Below are 18886 nucleotides of genomic sequence, written 5' to 3'. Positions count from 1 at the left end.
AAAGATTAATCCAAACGGGAACAGGTGCGGAGACTGACGACTGGGATGATATGGGGAACGAACAGCCTAAAAGAGCTAGGCTGGATCCCCTGGCAAAATGAAGGCTGGGAGTGGATCAGATGGCTCTCTACGAATACACTGGGGGTGTGGGGGAGGTAAAACACCAGGGAGAGAGAAGAGCTATTGAAGCTACAGGACGACGTTGGCACAAGAAGAAATGGGGATAAACTATTCAGGGATCAGTGGAGGCTGGAGAAGGTGGTTTGTAGCCATCAGAGGAGGGAGGTTCTGGAATAAACCTTGCAACAGTTGCAGTGGAGGCAAACCACCAAACTTGTTCTAAGTTGGCGCTTGGTATGTTTCCGAATGGGATGATCTCACAGAGTTGCCTGTGATAGCAGGGACTGGACTTGCCCTTCCAGTCCTATGTCCCTTTACTCCCTTCCTGGACCTCAGTTTATCTGCTTCCGAAAGAAGAAAGGGGCTGAGCTGACTCAGCTGGGGTCAGAACCGCGGTGCCAGGGAGCCCAGGGGTTCCAGCTGTGAGCCGTACAGCCTGATCCCCTTCCTTTGGAGTGAAGTACAAAGCACTTGTACTTGGGTGTAGTTTTGCTGATTCCCCTTTACGTGGGGGGGAGGCACCGTTTTTAAACCAGAGCGTCAGGTTTCCAGATCAGTGTTCTGGGTGGGGGTTTTAAAATACAGATTCAGCTCAGGAATCTGACACTGGAGGGTCTGTTACCGTTTCAGTAACTCCACTACGCGAAGTTCAAAGCAGACTCAAGAGGGTTTTACGGAGAGCTTAGAGCTGTGCTCTGGATTGGCATTACACAGGAAATCTGGCCATGGCGTGGACGCAAATGGTTTTTGGTTTGTTTTTTTTTGGTATAAACAAAGCCAGGCAACAATGAAAGTCTGTTTACATCATTAAGCATCTGTGTCCCCTAAAAATCAAAGATACAGCTTTGGTCCTGCCCGGTTGCAGTTCAAAGTGCTGGCAAATCGCTGCTGAAACAAAAATCTTCCAGAAACTGGCACAGAGAAGATGAAGGGTTTGTCCATCCAAGATGATTCTGACAAGCACCATCCTCTTCCTTCCTTTGGACCAGACAAGTTATATCTGGAGGAACGGAAATCCAACCCGATGAGCTACAGTACACTCTGGAGCAAAGACGAAAGTGAGCACACGAGAGAGATCTTCTTGGCCATTGATAATGTGACTGAGGGGATGGATTTCAACTCTGTTTTCCAAACTCTCATTTGTTAAAAGTACCAAGTGTGGCCCCAACCCTACACAAGATAAAAATCATGATCCATGCATGCCTAGAGGAGTTAATCCAACAAACGGACAAGAAAGAAACCCTCGGTATAACAATACGTTTCTCTGTCTGAAAGGCGACTCTTCTAGCAGCTGGTAAATGCGCAGCCCTTGTAATCCAGTGTTCCCTACACCAGCCACCTTGGTCAGACAAGAAAATATCTGGTCATCGACACAAACCTGAGCTTCAACTCCCTCTGCTCACTACTATAGACTCATAGACTTTAAGGTCAGAAGGGACCATTATGATCATCTAGTCTGACCTCCTGCACAATGCAGGCCACACAATCTCACCCATCCACTTCTATAACAAACCCCTAACCTATGTCTGAGTTACTGAAGTCCTCAAATTGTGGTTTGAAGACCTCAAGCTGCAGAGAATCCTCCAGAAAGTGACCTGTGCCCCATGCTGCAGAGGAAGGCGAAAAACCTCCAAGGCCTCTGCCAATCTGCCCCGGAGGAAAATTCCTTCCCGACCCCAAATATGGCGATCAGCTAAACCCTGAGCATGTGGGCAAGACTCACCAGCCAGCACCCAGGAAAGAATTCTCTGTAGTAACTCAGATCCCACCCCAGCTAACATCCCATCACAGACCATTGGGCCTATTTACCTGCTAATAATCAAAGATCAGTTGCCAAATTAATTGCCAAAATTAGGCTATCCCAGCATACCATCCCCTCCATAAACTTATCAAGCTTAGTCTTATAGGCAGCGCTGGTGGCCTTATAGTCACTTGCTCATCTTCAAGCCAATATGGACCATCCAGTGAATGCATAGTAAGGACACTAACCAAACAAACACCACCCCACACCCCACCACACCCCCGGGTCAGAAGAGGAACTAGGGTGACCAGACAGCAAATGTGAAAAATCAGGATGGGGAGGGGGGGAAGGTAATAGGAGCCTATATAAGAAAAAGACCCAAAAATCAGGATTGTCCCTGAAAAATCAGGACATCTGGTCACCTTAAGAGGAATGGAGGGAAGTTAATAAACTACAGAACAGGTGACAACCCATCAGCTGGCTCATCCTAGCCAATTCCATAATACAAAAGTTATTAAATGCAACTGGTTGGTGCAGTCATCTGGCTGGCTCCTCTGGTGTAGGCGAGCGTATGCGGCAACCCCTTTACCAAGTCTCTCAGAGACACCGAGATGTAGGCGCTTGTCAAAGCAATCTATTTCAATCAAAAAATCCCCAGATTCAATTGCGCACATTTCTAAGAGGCAAGTTAAGTCTGCAGCATGAACAAACACGCTAGTAAGAATTTCCACTTTTGAACAAAAAGCTAACTCAAAAAACAGATGTGGGTCAAAGTTTGTAATGGGGGGAAGGGGGAAAGCAAGAGGAAATCTACACCTTCTTAGGAAAAATCCAGAGCCACATTCGTCCCTGGTGTAACTCTTGACACTGGTGAATTATCAGCTGAATGCATTAACCTGACAAAGAAAAACATCTGCAAATATCCTGGCTTCCTCAAAGCAGCAGTGGGTGGGCAGAGCGGTCTTAGTTAGCTGACAGAGGTCAGGGGGGTTAACAGTGAACATAAAGCAGATTCGCAATCATGAGGCACCAGGAGTATGTATGGATCTGCATCTGCAACACACAGAAACACGGTTAAACTTACTGGTCAAGCAGTAGAACTGCATAAGGACTCGAGCTTCTCCTCCTTCTGACTTGACAGACAGTTTAGGCCTCTAGCATGCAAACTTTACTCCTGCAGGTAATGCCACTAACTCCAGAGGGAATACTTGTGGGGGTGGAAGGAGCAGGGGGACGGACAAGACAAGGAGAAAAATGGTAAAAATGGGATCCCCAGGTGGTTTTCCATCCAAGTACCAGCCAGGCCCGGGACCGGATCAGGTCCTTAAAGCTTTTAGACTGAATTTAGTGGTGGTGAAAAAGAGGCGAGATAGAGACTTCTGGAAACTGAGGCCACATCTACGCTATGGGGACTCTAATGTAGACTCTTCCTACAGGGATAGAAAGGGTTGTTTGTTTTTTTTTCCAGTCGCAGCAGTTAATCCAGCTCTCTGAGCAGCGGTAGCTGAGTTGATCTAAGAATTCTTCCATTGACCCAGCTGTATGTACACTGGGGGGTTAGGTCATCTTAACTATGGCGTTCAGGAGGGTGAATCTCTCACTGTTATTATAGGTCGCTAGGTGGATCTAAATTTTAAGCACAGACCAGGCCTAAGGATGGAATTTTCAAAAGCCCATAGGGGGTTAGGCAGCTGAATCTGCAGTTGAAAAATCCCAGTCTAGTCTAATATTATTGTGTATTATTTGTGTTAATGTAGCACCTAGGCACCCAGGCATGGATTGGGAACTCGGTGCACTAGACGGCACAGAAAGTCCTTCTAATCCATACAACAGGTATAATCCAGGCAGCAGCACAGCAAACCTCCCCTCTGGCCAAGAGCCTCACCCATGACCTGGAAGGACAAATGGTGACAGAGTATTTCCATCCCCATGACCCTGCCAAGAATGATGTTGGCACCTGTCCACGAGGAACTACATTGAGTGCTGCCAGCTCCCATAAACCATTGAGCAATCAGGTTGTTTGGGTCACTACTGACCTGTTCTGGATTTGTAGGTCACCAAATCAAAAAGTTCTTTACCCATTACCTGTCCCCCACAGCTAGCCAGACCCCTCATCAAGCCAGAAATAGCAGCAATCCTTACGCTGCTTGTTGATCCCAACAATTCTATGTATTAATCGGATTACTGGAGGCTTCTCAGCTGGATCCGAGCTGATACACTGGACTGAAGCATATCGCTGGGTAAAATTCCCAGCACTCTGACCAGGTGACAGCATTGGAAATCTGCAAATCTGCAAAATACGTGTGCCTAACTTGCCCAAAAACAAAATGGCAAAATCTGAAAGCAAAAAGAAGATTATTTACATTTTTTTAAAAACAACGAGGAGTCCAGTGGCATCCTAAAGACTAACCGATTTATTTGGACATAAGCTTTCGTGGGTAAAAAACCCACTTCTTCAGATGCATCTTAAGAAGTGGGTTTTTAAGAAGTGGAAGCTTACGTCCAAATAAATTGGTTAGTCTTTAAGATGCCACTGGACTCCTTGTTGTTTTTGTGGATACAGACTAACACGGCTCCCCCTCTGATACTTAATTTTTAAAGCCATTCAAGGTTTTTAACATCAAAAAAGTGTCCTCCACCCTTTTCTCTCTGTACCTTTGCAGAACACTTCATATCCTATAATAATCCTTCAGTTTACCCTGGTTGCATGAAAACTAGTTTTACGTTAGTGGGGCAGCTAATTGAGATAATCCTGACAGACCATCACACCAGCAGCGGTTTGATGGCCAGATTTCTCCCCCTCTGCAGCACCAAAGTGGGTTCCAACCCTGATGCAGCAGCTGGAGCCCGACTGCAGGGAAAAAAGCCAGTTTGTTGATAAAAGCAGCCAACTCAGCGGACACAAACAACTAACACACAGATCAAGAACATGGAAGCAGATGATTAAAAACGAACAAAAGGAAGCCTGGTGTTTCAGGCCACTACCTGTTTGTCTGGGGGATTTTTGTTTGTTTTTTTTTAAATGATTTGTTTCTCAAAGTGCTACATGAGAGGCCAAATGGAGACGGATGCCCTCATGCAACAGCCACATTCTCCTTTCCCCCCATCCAGCTGTTGGCTGGTCTGGAAAGGCACATCAGAGCCACAATTTCCACAGAATGGAGAAGCTCTGCACAAAGCCCGGGACGTGGACAGAGCCTGATCAGTCTCTGGAGGCTGACAGAGCACCTCCCAAAAAAACCTCTTTGCATTACAGCACCTACCAACAAAGCTGTGTGCCATAGATACCCCTCCACTGACTTCACCCATGTCCGATCGGCTCTCGTTCCGCTAACTCAGGCTGAAACATTTAAACAGACTTCAATTTATCACATTGCAAAGATGCAGTATGCCTGGCTGTACTTGTCTCTGTGTCACTTGTTTGGAGTTCCCCACATCTCAGGCCCCATTTACCTCCACTAACAAAATCAGAATTCGTCTGGCCATCACAGATACAACCACTAGGACACCAGGCCTTAGAGAGGTGTACTCAGAGCAAGCCAGAAAGGCTCACAGAGCCTTTACCTGTGCAACTTACAAGGCCCCAAGCTACATTAGAAGGAACATGCAGGTGAAAGGAGATTACACAGAAAATCCCATCCTTGAAATCTAGCTAAAAGCTTTGGGTATTGCTGGCACAAGACTCAGTTAGCCAGGGAAAAAGCAAAGATGCATTCAAAAGAAACTTACACGCCCATTCTTCCTCCGACTTCATCTCCACGGGTGTATTGCAGGAGGCTCTGCGGCAGCCACAGGGAGCAACTTCAAACAGGGATGTTCTTTATTTATTACTTTTAGGCCCCTCCTCCTCAGTGTCTCATTGCTCCTCCTTCCACTGAAGCCAGTTGGTTGGTTTGAAGCTTCCTCCCCCCTTCCAAGACTGAATCGCATTCCAGCCTCAACCAGCTGGCCTGCCCCACTTGCTCCACCCAGGCCAGGAGTCAGAGATCCCACCCACACTATTCTTGAATTCCAGCACTTAACCTTCCCGCGTTCCCACTGGGATCTGCTTCTCCTAGTTTCACTGGAAACTTTTCCAATCCCACCACAAAGAGGTCAGGTACCAAGACAAAAAAAACCCACCATACAAAAGCAGAGACATTCTATTGTGTCTCGGCTCTATAAACCCCATACGGATACAAGCCATTTCCCCCTCATCACTGAAATGCAGCCATCTCTTGGGTGGAACGTGGCAGCTGCTGAACAGCACGCAGCAGCTTACACAACAGTTTAGAAGAGGAGGCGAATAAGCCTGTAGCTTAATCAAACTGCAGGGGATTTTCAGTAAGTGGAATTACATACATTTGAATTCACACAGGAGTTAAATGATACTCTGCACTTTTATAACACCCTTGTCAGAGGATCTCAAAGAGCTTTATATACTTAATGCATTAATGCCACCCCAGGGGCTGCTGAGATGAGTACTACCCCCAGCTTTGCATCTAGGGAAACTGAGGAACAGAGCCATTAAGTGACTTGCCTGGGTCATACAGGGAATCAGGGGCAGAGCCAAGAACAATACACAGATCTCCTAAACTATCAAGAGTGTTCCCTGCTCTTCCCGAACATGCCATCGGACCTTTAGTGACCACAAAAATAATAATAATAATAGGAGATATACCAATCTCCTAGAACTGGAAGGGACCTTGAAAGGTCATTGAGTCCAGCCCCCTGCCTTCACTAGCAGGACCAATTTTTGCCCCAGATCCCTAAGTGGCCTCCTCAAGGATTGAACTCACAACCCTGGGTTTAGCAGGCCAATGCTCAAACCACTGAGCTATCCCTCCCCCCTGGAGAAAGGCCTCTTGTTCCCATCCAGCGCAAGGAACAAGCTACCAAACTGATCCTTTGGGACAGAGTTCTGGCCTCACGGGGTGTGACTGAAATTAGATTGCAAGTGCGGGGCCAAGAATACGGGAGGAAAGGGCAGAACGTGCTCTCTAGATTATAGCCAGTGTCTCATCCCAAACGTGACTGGAGGATCTAGCTTGCTGCCAGCTGGCCCAATGTGAACACTTTCCTTGGCCTCCGTTACTATAACTTGCTCCCACTATCGGCTGCCCTGTCCCCACTTCCCAGACTTTTATTCATCCCAATGTGTCGCAGTCCCTCACCTGACCCCTCCCTTGAAGCGAGAAAGCATCAGTAGCTGCTTGTGTATTTCAGGCACCTGGACAGACCCTCCTTCCTAGCCTGCAAGAACGTCCATAACCTTGGAGATTCTCCTTCCCACCCACCACATCCTTTAATGAATCTCAAAGCCATCTGGTATTCATGGAGCACAGGGCAAGCCGGGATGGTATTTGTGGAGTCCCGGGAACATCTTTCCCCACACGGACGCCTCTACCTCCATCCAGTTTCTTCACAGGGAGTAGCATAGACTGCCCCTTCATTGGGGCAGGGACCATCTATTACTCTGTGTTTGTACAGCACCAAGCACTAGAAGGCCCCAATCTTGGCTCGCCCTTAGGCTCTACCATAATAGACATAAGGATTAATAAAAGCAGCAGCAGGAGACAACCTCTGTGTATCCAATCCTTGATTTTCACCATGTCCTTTTGTCCTATTAAAGAGCCCCAAATTTAACCGAGCGCCCAGCCCTCACGCTCAAGTCATTCTCTTTAGAGACCCGGCATCCACAGACACTAGCCACCTACTACTGTCACCTACCTGGGTACTGGCTCCGCGAAACCTGGGCTAACGGCTGGGCTGCTGACTAGAGTCACCTGTGCTAATGACTAGTAAAAGCGTCAATACCCACAACTATGCCTCCCTATTAGTCACACTGGTTTTATGTGGCCAACTTTTGTAACACCCAGGAAAACTGCCTTGCCTTTGCAGGGCATTAACAGTTTCACACCACTTCCACTAAAATGACTCAGCATCACAAGTTTCAGATGCTAACTAGGCACTGAATGAAGCGTGATCACCTCACACCCTCCTTTCACTTCCCCAAGAGAGCTTCTTGCTATTATCTTTGGTCAAGTTTCTTTTTACAAGCAGAAACCTCCTAGACAAATGGCACAGTTCACTATCCTTTTGGGGTAGCATTTTCAAAAACGCTCCTTAGGCCTGCTTCCAATGAAGTAAATGGGAGGTTACCAGAGATGTATTTTTACACACACACACACACACACAGTATATTAATAACACCACCACGCTCTTATACAGGGCTTTTCATCAGCATCTCTCTTAAGAGCCGTAAGATAAGATACTGCCACCCAATTATTCAACTTTGCAATATAAGCTAACCTTGCAAACTTCTACCTCACGGCTTTTCGAAAAGGTTATGGTTTATCGAATTTGCCCCAAGTAATTCCTAGATTCCAAGGCCAGAAGGGCCCATTGTGGCTATGAATCCAGGGGGAATTGTTTTTTGGACGAGGCCAGGGAAAGGTTAGCTTCTCCATCGTCAAGTTCAGTAAGTAGATTTTGTACCTCAGCTGCTGAATTGTCATGACCATTTTTGCCGAACTGCTCAAAACCTTCCCCTACCCTGCCAAGAAGCCGCTTTCCCATTGTGCTCCAGTGAGAGCTACATTCCTCGGCCTGCTCTCCTAACCCAGGTCACATTCCCTTTATCTCTCTGCCTTGTTTAATTAGTCAGCCATTAACCAACACTTTTAGCAGCCCTGGATAAATATCACCAGCCAGCGCACTCCTTCCTGCCAGCATACACCCAAGAGTTAAGAGTTTTGCCCCTGGCTAAGAGTTCACCACCACCTTCACCTAGAAAATAATAAAATCAAGAGGGAGAAAGTTTGATTGCAAGAAAAACAGTGGGCTGACAAAAAACTTGGTTCTTCAGGATCAGATCTAACCTGGAAACAGGCTGCTCTGGGGGCTTATACATTGGTAGGTAAGTTTTCTGCTATAAGTACGGACAAATCATAAACAGATCCCCATGAAGCTCAAAAAACAACTCCAAAAATAGATCCGCATTATCCTGATTTAGGCACACTGGTCGGAGTAAGTTCTCTCTTCCCCCGACCCCTAAAAAAAAAAAAACTTTATGCAATTTGCAACATTTGCCTTTGGTTTTTAAACACGTTCTGTTTTCTGAAAAGATCAGCAGTGCTCAATGGTGTAGTCGTCTGAAAAAAGTGGGTAAGCGAACCTAAACTAAACCCCATGTTCCCCATATGAGAAGTAGGTAATCTCAGTTTACCCTGACTACTGCTGCTTCTCATGGCTGTGGAAATTTGTTATTTGTATTGTAGTAACATCTAGGAGATAATCATGGACCATAGACCCACTGTGGTAAGCACCATACAAACACAGAACAAAAAGACCGACAATCTCTGCCCCATTGAGCTTACCAAGAAATCCAACCAGACATAACATCAGGTCAGCAGAACCAGTATAGACAGAAGGTGCCTCAGAGAGGACAAAGCTCTAGCGGCCGGAGCCAGTTTTAGCTGAACCTGCGGAGAAGTCTGTCTAATTAAATAAAATGTTGATGAAGTGAGCTGTAGCCCACGAAAGCTTATGCTCAAATAAACGTTAGTCTCTAAGGTGCCACAAGGACTCCTGTTCTTCTTGCGGATACAGACTAACACGGCTGCTACTCTGAAACCTGTCTAATTAAATGTTATTCAAAACAAAAAACCTCCACCACACACCAAAAAACCCAGGTCTGACCCCCAGAACCCTGTCCACACTATGGCTCTCCACCAGCTCAGCTAAACCGGTAGGAAACCCTTTGTAAGTTTCTCTGGTCTAGCATACACAAAGTCAACATGCGCGTTACATTTGCAGTGATAAGACAGAATAGCAAAGAGGGTTCACTGAAATCATGTCAAAATAAAAAGTTATGTTATATCAGAGGCACATACAACCTCCCCACACCCCACCACACACCCCCCTTCTACCACAAGCTGACGAGGAAAACTGCCTTGTTAGTGTGCCCCAGCGGCTACAGCATTTGACTGTCACTCTGGAGCCGTGAGTTCTGTTCCCAGTACTTCCACTGGCCTGCTGGGTGATGTTAGGCAAGTCACTTCACCCCTCAGTGCCTCAGTTCTCCATTGGTAAGATTGGGATAATGATACCGACCTCCTCTGCAAAGCATTTTGAAATCTGCTGATGAGAAGAGCTGAGTTATCAAAAATTTAACTAGACCTTAAGCACCCGTCAGTGCAGCTGTTCAAAAGCCCTGGCACCAAGTCCTTGCAAGGCGGTCACTACACTGAGGGTTACTTTGAAGATTCAGCATCCATTCTACAGCCCTCAAGCAGCTAATCAGTTCTGAGACATGGCCTTCTGTAAACCACAGACAATTCAAAGGATGACAATTCAAACAGGCCACCCCCCTTTCCCTGATCTCAGGGCCAGGAAAATTTCATTTTAGAACAGTGTTCAGAAGGGAAAGTTATTTCTTCACAGAACAGCGAGGTAATTCAGGGCAAACCACAACATTTCAACCTTATTCTTCTGCAGCCTCTTCATATACACCTCTACCCTGACATAACGCGACCCGATATAACACGAATTTGGATAGAACGCGGTAAAGCAGTGCTCTGGGGGGGCGGGGCTGCTCACTCCGGTGGATCAAAGCAAGTTCAATATAAAACAGTTTCACCTATAAGCGGTAAGATTTTTTGGCTCCCAAGGACAGCGGTATATCGGGGTAGAGGTGTATTTAATAATCACAAAAGGAATTTGGCACCAAAAAGATCTACCCAGTTGTCTTGAGTTTGTTCGTGGAAATTTTCACTCCAAATATCAGTCTACTTAAGTTCAATGGCATTCAAACTCTATTATGCTGCAGGCAAAAATATGGAAGTTTTAATTTTTCTGGAGAGCAATGACAAAAATTAAGGGTCTCACTTTGGTCATCTGCAGTCTTTCATCCAAGGATCTCAAAGCCCCATTTTCACAAATTTCACCCAATGCTCCCAAAACATATCACTCCTGAATCTGCTCTCCTCTGTTGATCCCAATGATCGCTGTCAACTAGATTCCATAGGCTCATGTTTTGTGACATCCACAAAAAGAACAGGAGCACTTGTGGCACCGTAGAGACTAACAAATTTATTTGAGCATAAGCTTTTATGGGCTACAGCCCACTTCATTGGATGCATAGAATGGAACATATAAGAAGAGTATATATACACATACAGAGAAGATGCCATACCAGCTCTAAGAGGCTAATTAATTAAGATAACCTGTTATCAGCAGGAAAAAAAAACTTCTGTAGTGATAATCAAGATGGTCAATTACAGACAGTTGACAAAAGGTGTACGGATAGTTATTATATGGAAATAGATCCAAGTCGTGTAATGGAAAAAAAAAAGCTGATCCCAAGAGCAGTCACTAAATTCTTCCCATCATTGACTCAGACACACTAACAAGCCTTCCTATACAATCAACCTAAACGCAGGTTGCAGCGGACACTGAATGTAGTGTGAGTACTAGAGGGTTCATTTTGAAAGTTCAAACCCTTGCCCTGTATCAGGCGGGCAGTTCTTGTTTTTACCATTGCTGTTGAGGAGGGGACACGGAAAGGGAAAACTTTCCCCATCCCCAATTTGATCAGGGATAAAACACAAAACAAAAAAAACAAAACCACACACACGCACGCCTATTGTCTCAAAAGTAAGGCGGAGGTGGGTTTTTTAATTTTTTTTTTTACTTTAGCGTGGAAGAAAATGGAACCCCCACCCACATCGCAGAGAGGAAATATATTCTCCAGAAAAAAGGGGTAGATACAAGTCACCCCCACACACACACACCTCCCAAAAGCCAGCTTGCTAACAGGTGTCCATTTCTCCCAGTCTTCAAGCTGGGGAGAGACTTTCCTTGTTCTTCTGAAACACGGCCGCCCCCAGCTCCAGTCAGGCAGGAGACAGTCCAGAGTCAACTCTCCCTTATGAAAAAAACGCCCTGTGTTGAACTCAGCATAAAGCAACCAGGCAGCAAACCACTCACCTTCACCATCCTTCTGCTAACGAGCAAGGCAGGCAGGAAGAGCCTTCACTCAGAACATAGCAAAAAATAATGCCGGGGAAAAAAAAGGTTGATAAACACAAACAATTCCTCCTCCCCCTCCAGAAGAGATTAGATTTCCTCCTTCGCTCTGTTCCTTGATGGCTTGGTCGCTAACTCAGCTGCTCCTGACCCCAGCTTGCATGCATGCCGTCAGTTTCAGCAAGACCCAGATTTCTGAGGCACCTCCCTCCACATCCATGGCAATTGGTCTGCACTGGGGATAAGGGAGTGTGGGGGGGGCAGCACCGCCCACTTCTTGGCAAGGGAGCTGCTGCATTGGGAGTAGAGGACAGGGAAGGAGCAGCTGGGATTGTGTTTCTCTGCTAGCCCTCAGGGGTTGTGTGTGTTCCGATTTATGAGCGAGGAGGTGGATGAGGTAATATCTTTTATTAGACCAACTTTCGGGATTTAATAGCGCACCCATCGCCACAGTAGCTGGTGTAACAAGTCAGCCAAGACCAGCCCCTCAAGCCACCTTTTCAACCCAAAAGACACCCACCCCAAGTGGCAGCCCTGCCTGCTGCTGCTGCTAACAGAGCAGCAACATTCAGATTTCCCTCCAGAGGAAGTGCTGGACAAAGCCTGTAGGCCAGTGGTGCCCGGCCTGTTTTCATTTGCAACCCCCTACAAAAAATTGCAAAGGCAGGTGCGGACCCCTTTGGAAAGCTATTGTCTGTATATAGCGTTGAATTCTGTTCAGTCAGTTTCTAGTCTAAGCCTTTCGCAGACCCCTTTGACAGAGTCCACGGACCGCCCCAAGGTCTGTGACCACGGTTGAGAACCACAAACAAACAGTGGGAAGACTTAGATGTGACCTGATCCTCCACCCCACCCCAAATCCCTCTAATAGTATACTGAGCTCCCAAGTTACCTCTAGTTTTCCTACCTAACAAGATTAAAAACAAGCCACAATTGTTTATTGTTTAACCCAATTCACCCCTTCGTCCAGTCACACAGTTACATGATATGATCTGTGCACACACAGAGAGTGTGGAATGGGGTTTTAACAGGGTATTTCCTCCAGTTCCCTACCCCCCACAAGTTCTCACTTTCCGCTCTTATTCTGCGGTCCCACCCCCTCTTATCAGATGAGAGAAATGGGCAGCTCCCCATAGCAACACAAATAAAAGTGCCCATTTCGCAGCCCAGGGAGTCTGTTCCCTGCAATCGACACAATGAAACCGGACTTTCCTTCCCTTCATCATCTTGCAGTTACACTTCACTAGGCTGCCAGCAACAGAAACTGAACCTAAGGCAAAAAAAAAAAAAAATAATCAGAGAACGAGAATAGCATTAACTCCTTAGCACAAGGAACCAGAGTGGAAAGGCAGAACGGCTTCCAATACCCACAGCAACCCGCTTAACTGGGCGCCACGTCGCCAGCCACCTCTCAGAACTGGAAACTCTCCCTTCAGCTTAACAGAAAACAAAACAAGTCACATTTTATCTCAGGCCTTGAAAACCTGCCTACATGGTTCCAGGCATGAACTGCAGTCATTTGACTATGCAATAACCTGACAGGTAGCAATTTAATAGGATTTTTTTTTAAACACTTATCTGGGGCTGAAAGCACACCCAGATCTGACAGAAATTGGGAAAGTCAGCTGGGTTCCCACATCACCCTGTCCGCTGGATTTGGAAGGGCAAGGGTTAAAAAGCAAAGGCAGCAAGAAGTGGAGCAGATTTGAGCCTGCAGCCAATGAAACAGCAACGTTTGAAACAAAGCAGCCAGTCAAGTGCTCTAGCCAGTGGATCAGGATCAAAAGAGGAGGAAGGAGGGAGAGGATAAGGGCAACCCAATGTGGGGCCAGCTTGAAAACACTGAAGGGGAAAATCCCTCCAGGAAAAGCTGGCAAGTTCCCCCCACCTGCACCACAAGCAGCTGCTCGCCCAACAGCTGTCACTGGTGGGGTATTTCCCTACTCAGTAAATGGACCCCCCCATAACTGGTTTACAAAAAAAAAAAAAACCCAGCCGTTCTAAAGGATCTCGCCCCCAAAATAAAATCAGCAAAACCCAGGTCAATCCTTGACACTTTCACTATGGCACCTCTAGCACATTTCACCTGATCTCAAAAGACTATCAGCATCAATCATGAAAACCTCGGAACACCCACAGAGAGGGATTGTAGATATTTGAGAGCAAGGGAAACTGAGCCGCACAACCGCGAAGTGGTTTGTCCCTTCCATGCTAGGTATTCATAGATACTACCTTATTCGCTTCCCCTAAGGAATCAGAGGATGGTCTGGGAACAGAACCCAGAAGCCCCCGCTTGAATCAGAGCAAGGGGTTCCCAAATTGTCTACCTAGCAGTGTTCCAAACCCTCGCGATTTTATGCATTTTCCCCCTCAATGCCCCAGCTCCTGGAGTAGTGAGTGTAAGAATCACAGCTTTCACCGGGGTGGGAAGGAAGAGAACAACCAAGCAACCCTCAGGGTTAAGGAGAAAAACTTGAAAAACCTGACCCCTAGAGATCTCAACACCAGAAAACAAAGCAAAAAAAAAAAATCCAGCCAAATAAATTAAGTCAGACACATGATATCTGAACGCATGGGGGATTGGCAGTACTGCTACGGCAGCCTGGACGGCCACACATTAGTACGAGGATAGCAGGGATACTATCCCTGTTGCGATGACTGCACTTGCTTCCATGGAAGGATGTTTATTGTATTTTTAGGTTTGTTTCTCTGAACTGGAGCGACTGTAAAAGAGACCATTGTCACTTTGCTCTTTTTATAGCACTTTGAATCCATAGCTCTCAGGGTGCTTTACAAGGGAGTTAAGTACCATCATCTTCATTTTACAGATGGGGAAACTGAGGCACAGAAAGGGGAAGTGACTTGCCCAAGGTCACCCAGCAGGCCAGTGGCACAGCCATGAACAGAACCATGTCTCCTGGGTCCCAGTCCAATGCACGATCCAGTAGGCAACACTACTCCCCAGGACCCCTAAACCAGCCAGTTTCGCCATGGAGCTTGGTTTGGAAACCTCTGCACGAGAGCACACTCCTTTCTTTCCTCAGTGGGTTAAAGTCTCCTTTGGATCTGTCTACACTTACAAGTTTTGCTGGCATAGCTGTTGGTTAGGTGTGCGATCCTTTGCTGATAGCCAACTGCCTTAGTGTAGACAGTTATACCGGCATAAAAGTCCTCTTGCCAGTATAAACGGCATCTACACTAGGAGGGTTTGCTGATATAGCTAAGTGTAAACAAGGCCTTAAATGAAGCTCTACACAGATTTTAGCTTATGATCTGAAAATACGAAAGAGATGGAACCCAAGGTTAAGATGCTTAAATGATAAAACCTGGGCCAGATGACCAACGAGGTCATTTAAACCGCCTCCAAAACCAGGAAATGTAAAGCCCATATTTAATGAACTTGCCTAACACTTGGCCTTAGATTTCATGGCTGTCTAAAGCTTCTTTCAGCACACAGGAAGCAAACCAAGAATGGCTTTGTCTGCCAATCTAAGGGCTTGTCTACACTACCGCGCGGGGTCGATCTAAGAGAAACAACTTCAGCTACATGAATAGCGTAGCTAAAGTCGACGTTCTTAGATCTACTTACCACACTGAAGACGCTGCGGTAAGTCGACAGCTGACGCTCTCCCGTCGACTCCGCTTGCGCTCCTTGTTCTGGCGGAGTTGACGGGAGAGCACTCAGTGGTCGATTTATCGTGTCTATACCAGACGCGGTAAATCGACCCCCGCGGGATTGATTGCTGCTCACCGATCCGGGTACTGTAGACAAGCCCTAAATGGCCAATCCTATGAGGTGGTGAGTATTGACTGTTTCCATTGACTTGGGGGGAGAAGGGGCAGCTGAAACTGCTCGAGTCCTTGCCAGCTCTGGCTCTAGGCCTGCATGCCAGGCTTCCAATGTGAAAATGTTTCAATGTTATGAGGTCTGTGTCCATATTCAGGTTGTTGGGTTTTTTTGAGCTAACAGGAAATGCCCCTGGATTGGCCCAATTAGCTGGTGTATCCTGTAAACAAAGCCCGGACAATTCTTTAGCCCCGCAAATTCATTGTGTCCATCTGTGCAAGCCATCCATGTAGCGAAACACGTATGAGAGAATCACTGCAACATGCAGGAGTTTGAGCTTTCAATTCCTCACCCTCCCTTAAATGCATTAGAAAGTCCAGAATGGGAGGGAAAAAGTGGCAGCATTGAGGTCTTATCAGCACAAAATGAACTCTAAGGAAATCCTGAACAGCAAACACAGCAGGACTGTTTCAGTACAAAAAAAAAAAAGTCTTATTCAGTGGTGCTCCAGTCCCATCTCAACAACAAAAATGCCACATTTTTAAAGCAGCTTAAAAATCAGCCAACTGCATTTGATAAACTGAAAATAAAGTGTACTTTGAATAATGGACAACACCCTAAACTTGTAGCTTACAAGGCCAGGACCCTTTGATGTTATAAAAATGAGAAGTGTGTTTTGGTTTTGGTTTTTAACACATATTTGGGCACGTTAATCGTCCGTCATGATTTGCAAGTGGACAGGTCCCTTCCCATTTGTGCTAATTTTCCTCTTCTTTTATTTTCTCTCCTCCTATATTTTGATCCCTCCATGGTCACACCACCTTTGGACTGTTTTAACTGTTACTTGGAAGCATTCCCAGAATCACATTGGAAAGATGAGGGAGGATCCAAGAAAAATCATTTTCAAATGAAAACCAAACCTCCCGCACTTCAAGAGGGGAGGAGAAACCCCCACTAGGAGCCAATCTAGGCCTGCACTACTTGTTGAGCCTGAGAGACTTAAATACCAGGGACATTTGAACAGGTTGTCTTTGCGATACACCTCATCCTGCCAGGAGATGCTAAGGCAGATGTGCTTATGCTCTAGCACTCTCTGAATACTCCAAGAACAAGTATTTCGGGAAGGAGGCTGGCATTGTACAAGCAGGGACCTAGAAAGGGAAGGCAATCAAGGGGACATAGATCCCTTTCATATCCATGTTACAAAATCAAATGCAGCAAGGATCAGCAGGGACTGGAAGTTGTTGCAATCTAATGGCTGTTCATAGGCAGACATCAAGGAAACAGGTGGGTTTGGGCCTATTTCTTAGGCGACAGGTGTCCACGTCCATTAGGGTACGTACGCTGCAGCTGGGAGCCGTCATTCCCAGGTCAGGTAGATGTACACGCTACTCAAGAGAAGCACTAAAAAGTAACAGGATGGCCACAGCGGCACAGGTTAGCCATCCAAGTACAACCTCTTCCAAGATCCAACGTACATACCTGGGCGGCTAGCCCACAGCCAGTGACCCTTCTGCTGGCGCTCTCAGGAGAAAGACGCAAGCTGAAAGGCACAGGGAGAATGACAACCTGCGTTATGCTGGTGTGTGTAACAGGAGGGAGACTTGCATGACCACGGCCCCTGCTGTACCTCCACCGGCTGTGTTTAGGAACTGAGGACTGCAATCTGCAGGGCTGTCACTAAGCCGATTTAAAATACAGCGCTGAACAGTGTCAAATTCATTCTTCACGACCCTCTGAGGTGTTTGTGAACAGTCTCAGACTACAGACAAAAATAAAGGCACAAGCGGCAGAGCTGTACAGTCGGAATCGGATTTCTTGTTTTCAATATTGAGTAATACCCCAAAAGGCACAGAAAGGACAGAGGGAGAGCGTGTCAGTAGAACTGCACTGTGGATAAAGCTGACCACTTTTTACAGGGCAATTATTCAGAGCCACTGCCTTCAGCTAAACATGCTGTTAACTTGAAGAGCCTGACAGTACATCCATCAGAACACTAGATTGTCATTGAAATGCACCATTCCAGGCCAGAGCCACCCAAGTTCCCATGAACCAGGCGGGTTTGAGAATACATCATATCATTTGTTTTCTTCCCTTACCAAAAAACAGGTTTTTATATTTATATGCATCTCTCTCTCTCGCTGAAGCTACCACTAAAAGAAATACAAGAGGACAAGAAAGCAAGCTGGCAACGTATCTCAGCTTGTGATGGGTTTAGTGAGGTACAAGCTACATCACTCCTTTGCCCTCCTGGAAAGTTATTTCTCTATTATGTCAGTACAACAATTCACAGTCTCCAGCTGACAAGGCTTCAAAAGCTGCTATAAATACAAACATTCACTGCAACTGCTCTTTCTGGTTGACAATAGCAAAAAAAACAACCCCACAACCCATCCAGCATCCATAGTGAAGTCTAGTAAAAACCCACTAATTAATTCACAGAAAGATAAAAGCACATCAAGAGAAATACTCGGATCCCAAAGATCTTAAAAAGATTGATGAACTTAGTAAAAAAAAATTGCAAAAAGTCCTAGATTTGCCAGTGATCCTAGTGTTCTGAAGACAGTCCCAGGGACCGTCCACAATATTTCTCCTCTTCATCACCTCGTTAGATGGCCCCTTTCCCTTTATTTATTATTAGGTATCATGGTAGCACCTAGAGGCCCCAACTCTGCTGTGAAGACAACTTGGGTTATAACGAGTGTTGCCCTTAACTCAACACCAGCCACACACGCCAGCCCTTTAGCCGAACGCAGCTGGCTGGCCCCTCAGGAGACATAGGCTAAAACTACAGCCACTCTGCAGTGTGGATGCGGGCTAGCTCCACTCAAGTGCTGCTAACCATAGGTGCTGACTTCATGGGTGCTTCAGGGCTGGAGCAGCCACGGGGAAAAATTAGTGGGTGCTCTGCACCCGCTGGCAGCCAAGGTCCCCCCGCCCCCTCCTCACCTGAGCGCGCCGCATCCCCGCTCCTCCGCCTACCTCCCAGCGCTTTCTGCCCAACCGCTGTCGGTCGCTCCGGGAAAGCAGGAACGTGGCACGCTCAGGGGAAGAGGCGGAGATTTGGGAAAGGAGTTAGAACAGGGCAGGGAGGGGGCAGAGACTTTGGGGAAGGGGTTGGAATGGGGGCAGGGCAGGGGCGGGGCCTCATGGAAGGGGTGGAGTGGGGGCGGGGCTGGGGACAAAGGTGGGGGGGTTGAGCACCCACGGGAAAGAGGGGAAGTTGGCAC

General features: G+C 46.6%; 1 protein-coding gene across 4 annotated transcripts in view; it reads right to left on the bottom strand.

The window, feature by feature from the left end:
• PAK4 (p21 (RAC1) activated kinase 4) overlaps window positions 1-18886 on the bottom strand; it is a 95860-nt gene that overhangs the window by 41907 nt on the left and 35067 nt on the right. Inside the window, exon 1 of one of the 4 annotated variants that reach the window (XM_044988691.1) lies at window positions 11831-12027. The exons of 2 other annotated variants lie outside the window; for them this stretch is intronic. Coding sequence is in view for 1 of the 2 variants with exons in the window: in XM_044988690.1 (XP_044844625.1) it covers window positions 5591-5615 (25 nt within the window). In the remaining variant the exon portion in view is untranslated. Of the gene's footprint in view, window positions 1-5590; window positions 5956-11830; window positions 12028-18886 lie in introns of those variants that run through there. One more of the 4 variants, XM_044988690.1, reaches the window with a different exon arrangement.

The sequence above is a fragment of the Mauremys mutica genome, chromosome 15 (genome assembly GCF_020497125.1).
Source record: "Mauremys mutica isolate MM-2020 ecotype Southern chromosome 15, ASM2049712v1, whole genome shotgun sequence".
In the NCBI taxonomy this organism is placed as follows: domain Eukaryota; kingdom Metazoa; phylum Chordata; order Testudines; family Geoemydidae; genus Mauremys; species Mauremys mutica.
Note: the sequence above shows the minus strand (reverse complement) of the source record. Positions and strands in the feature narration are given on the sequence as shown.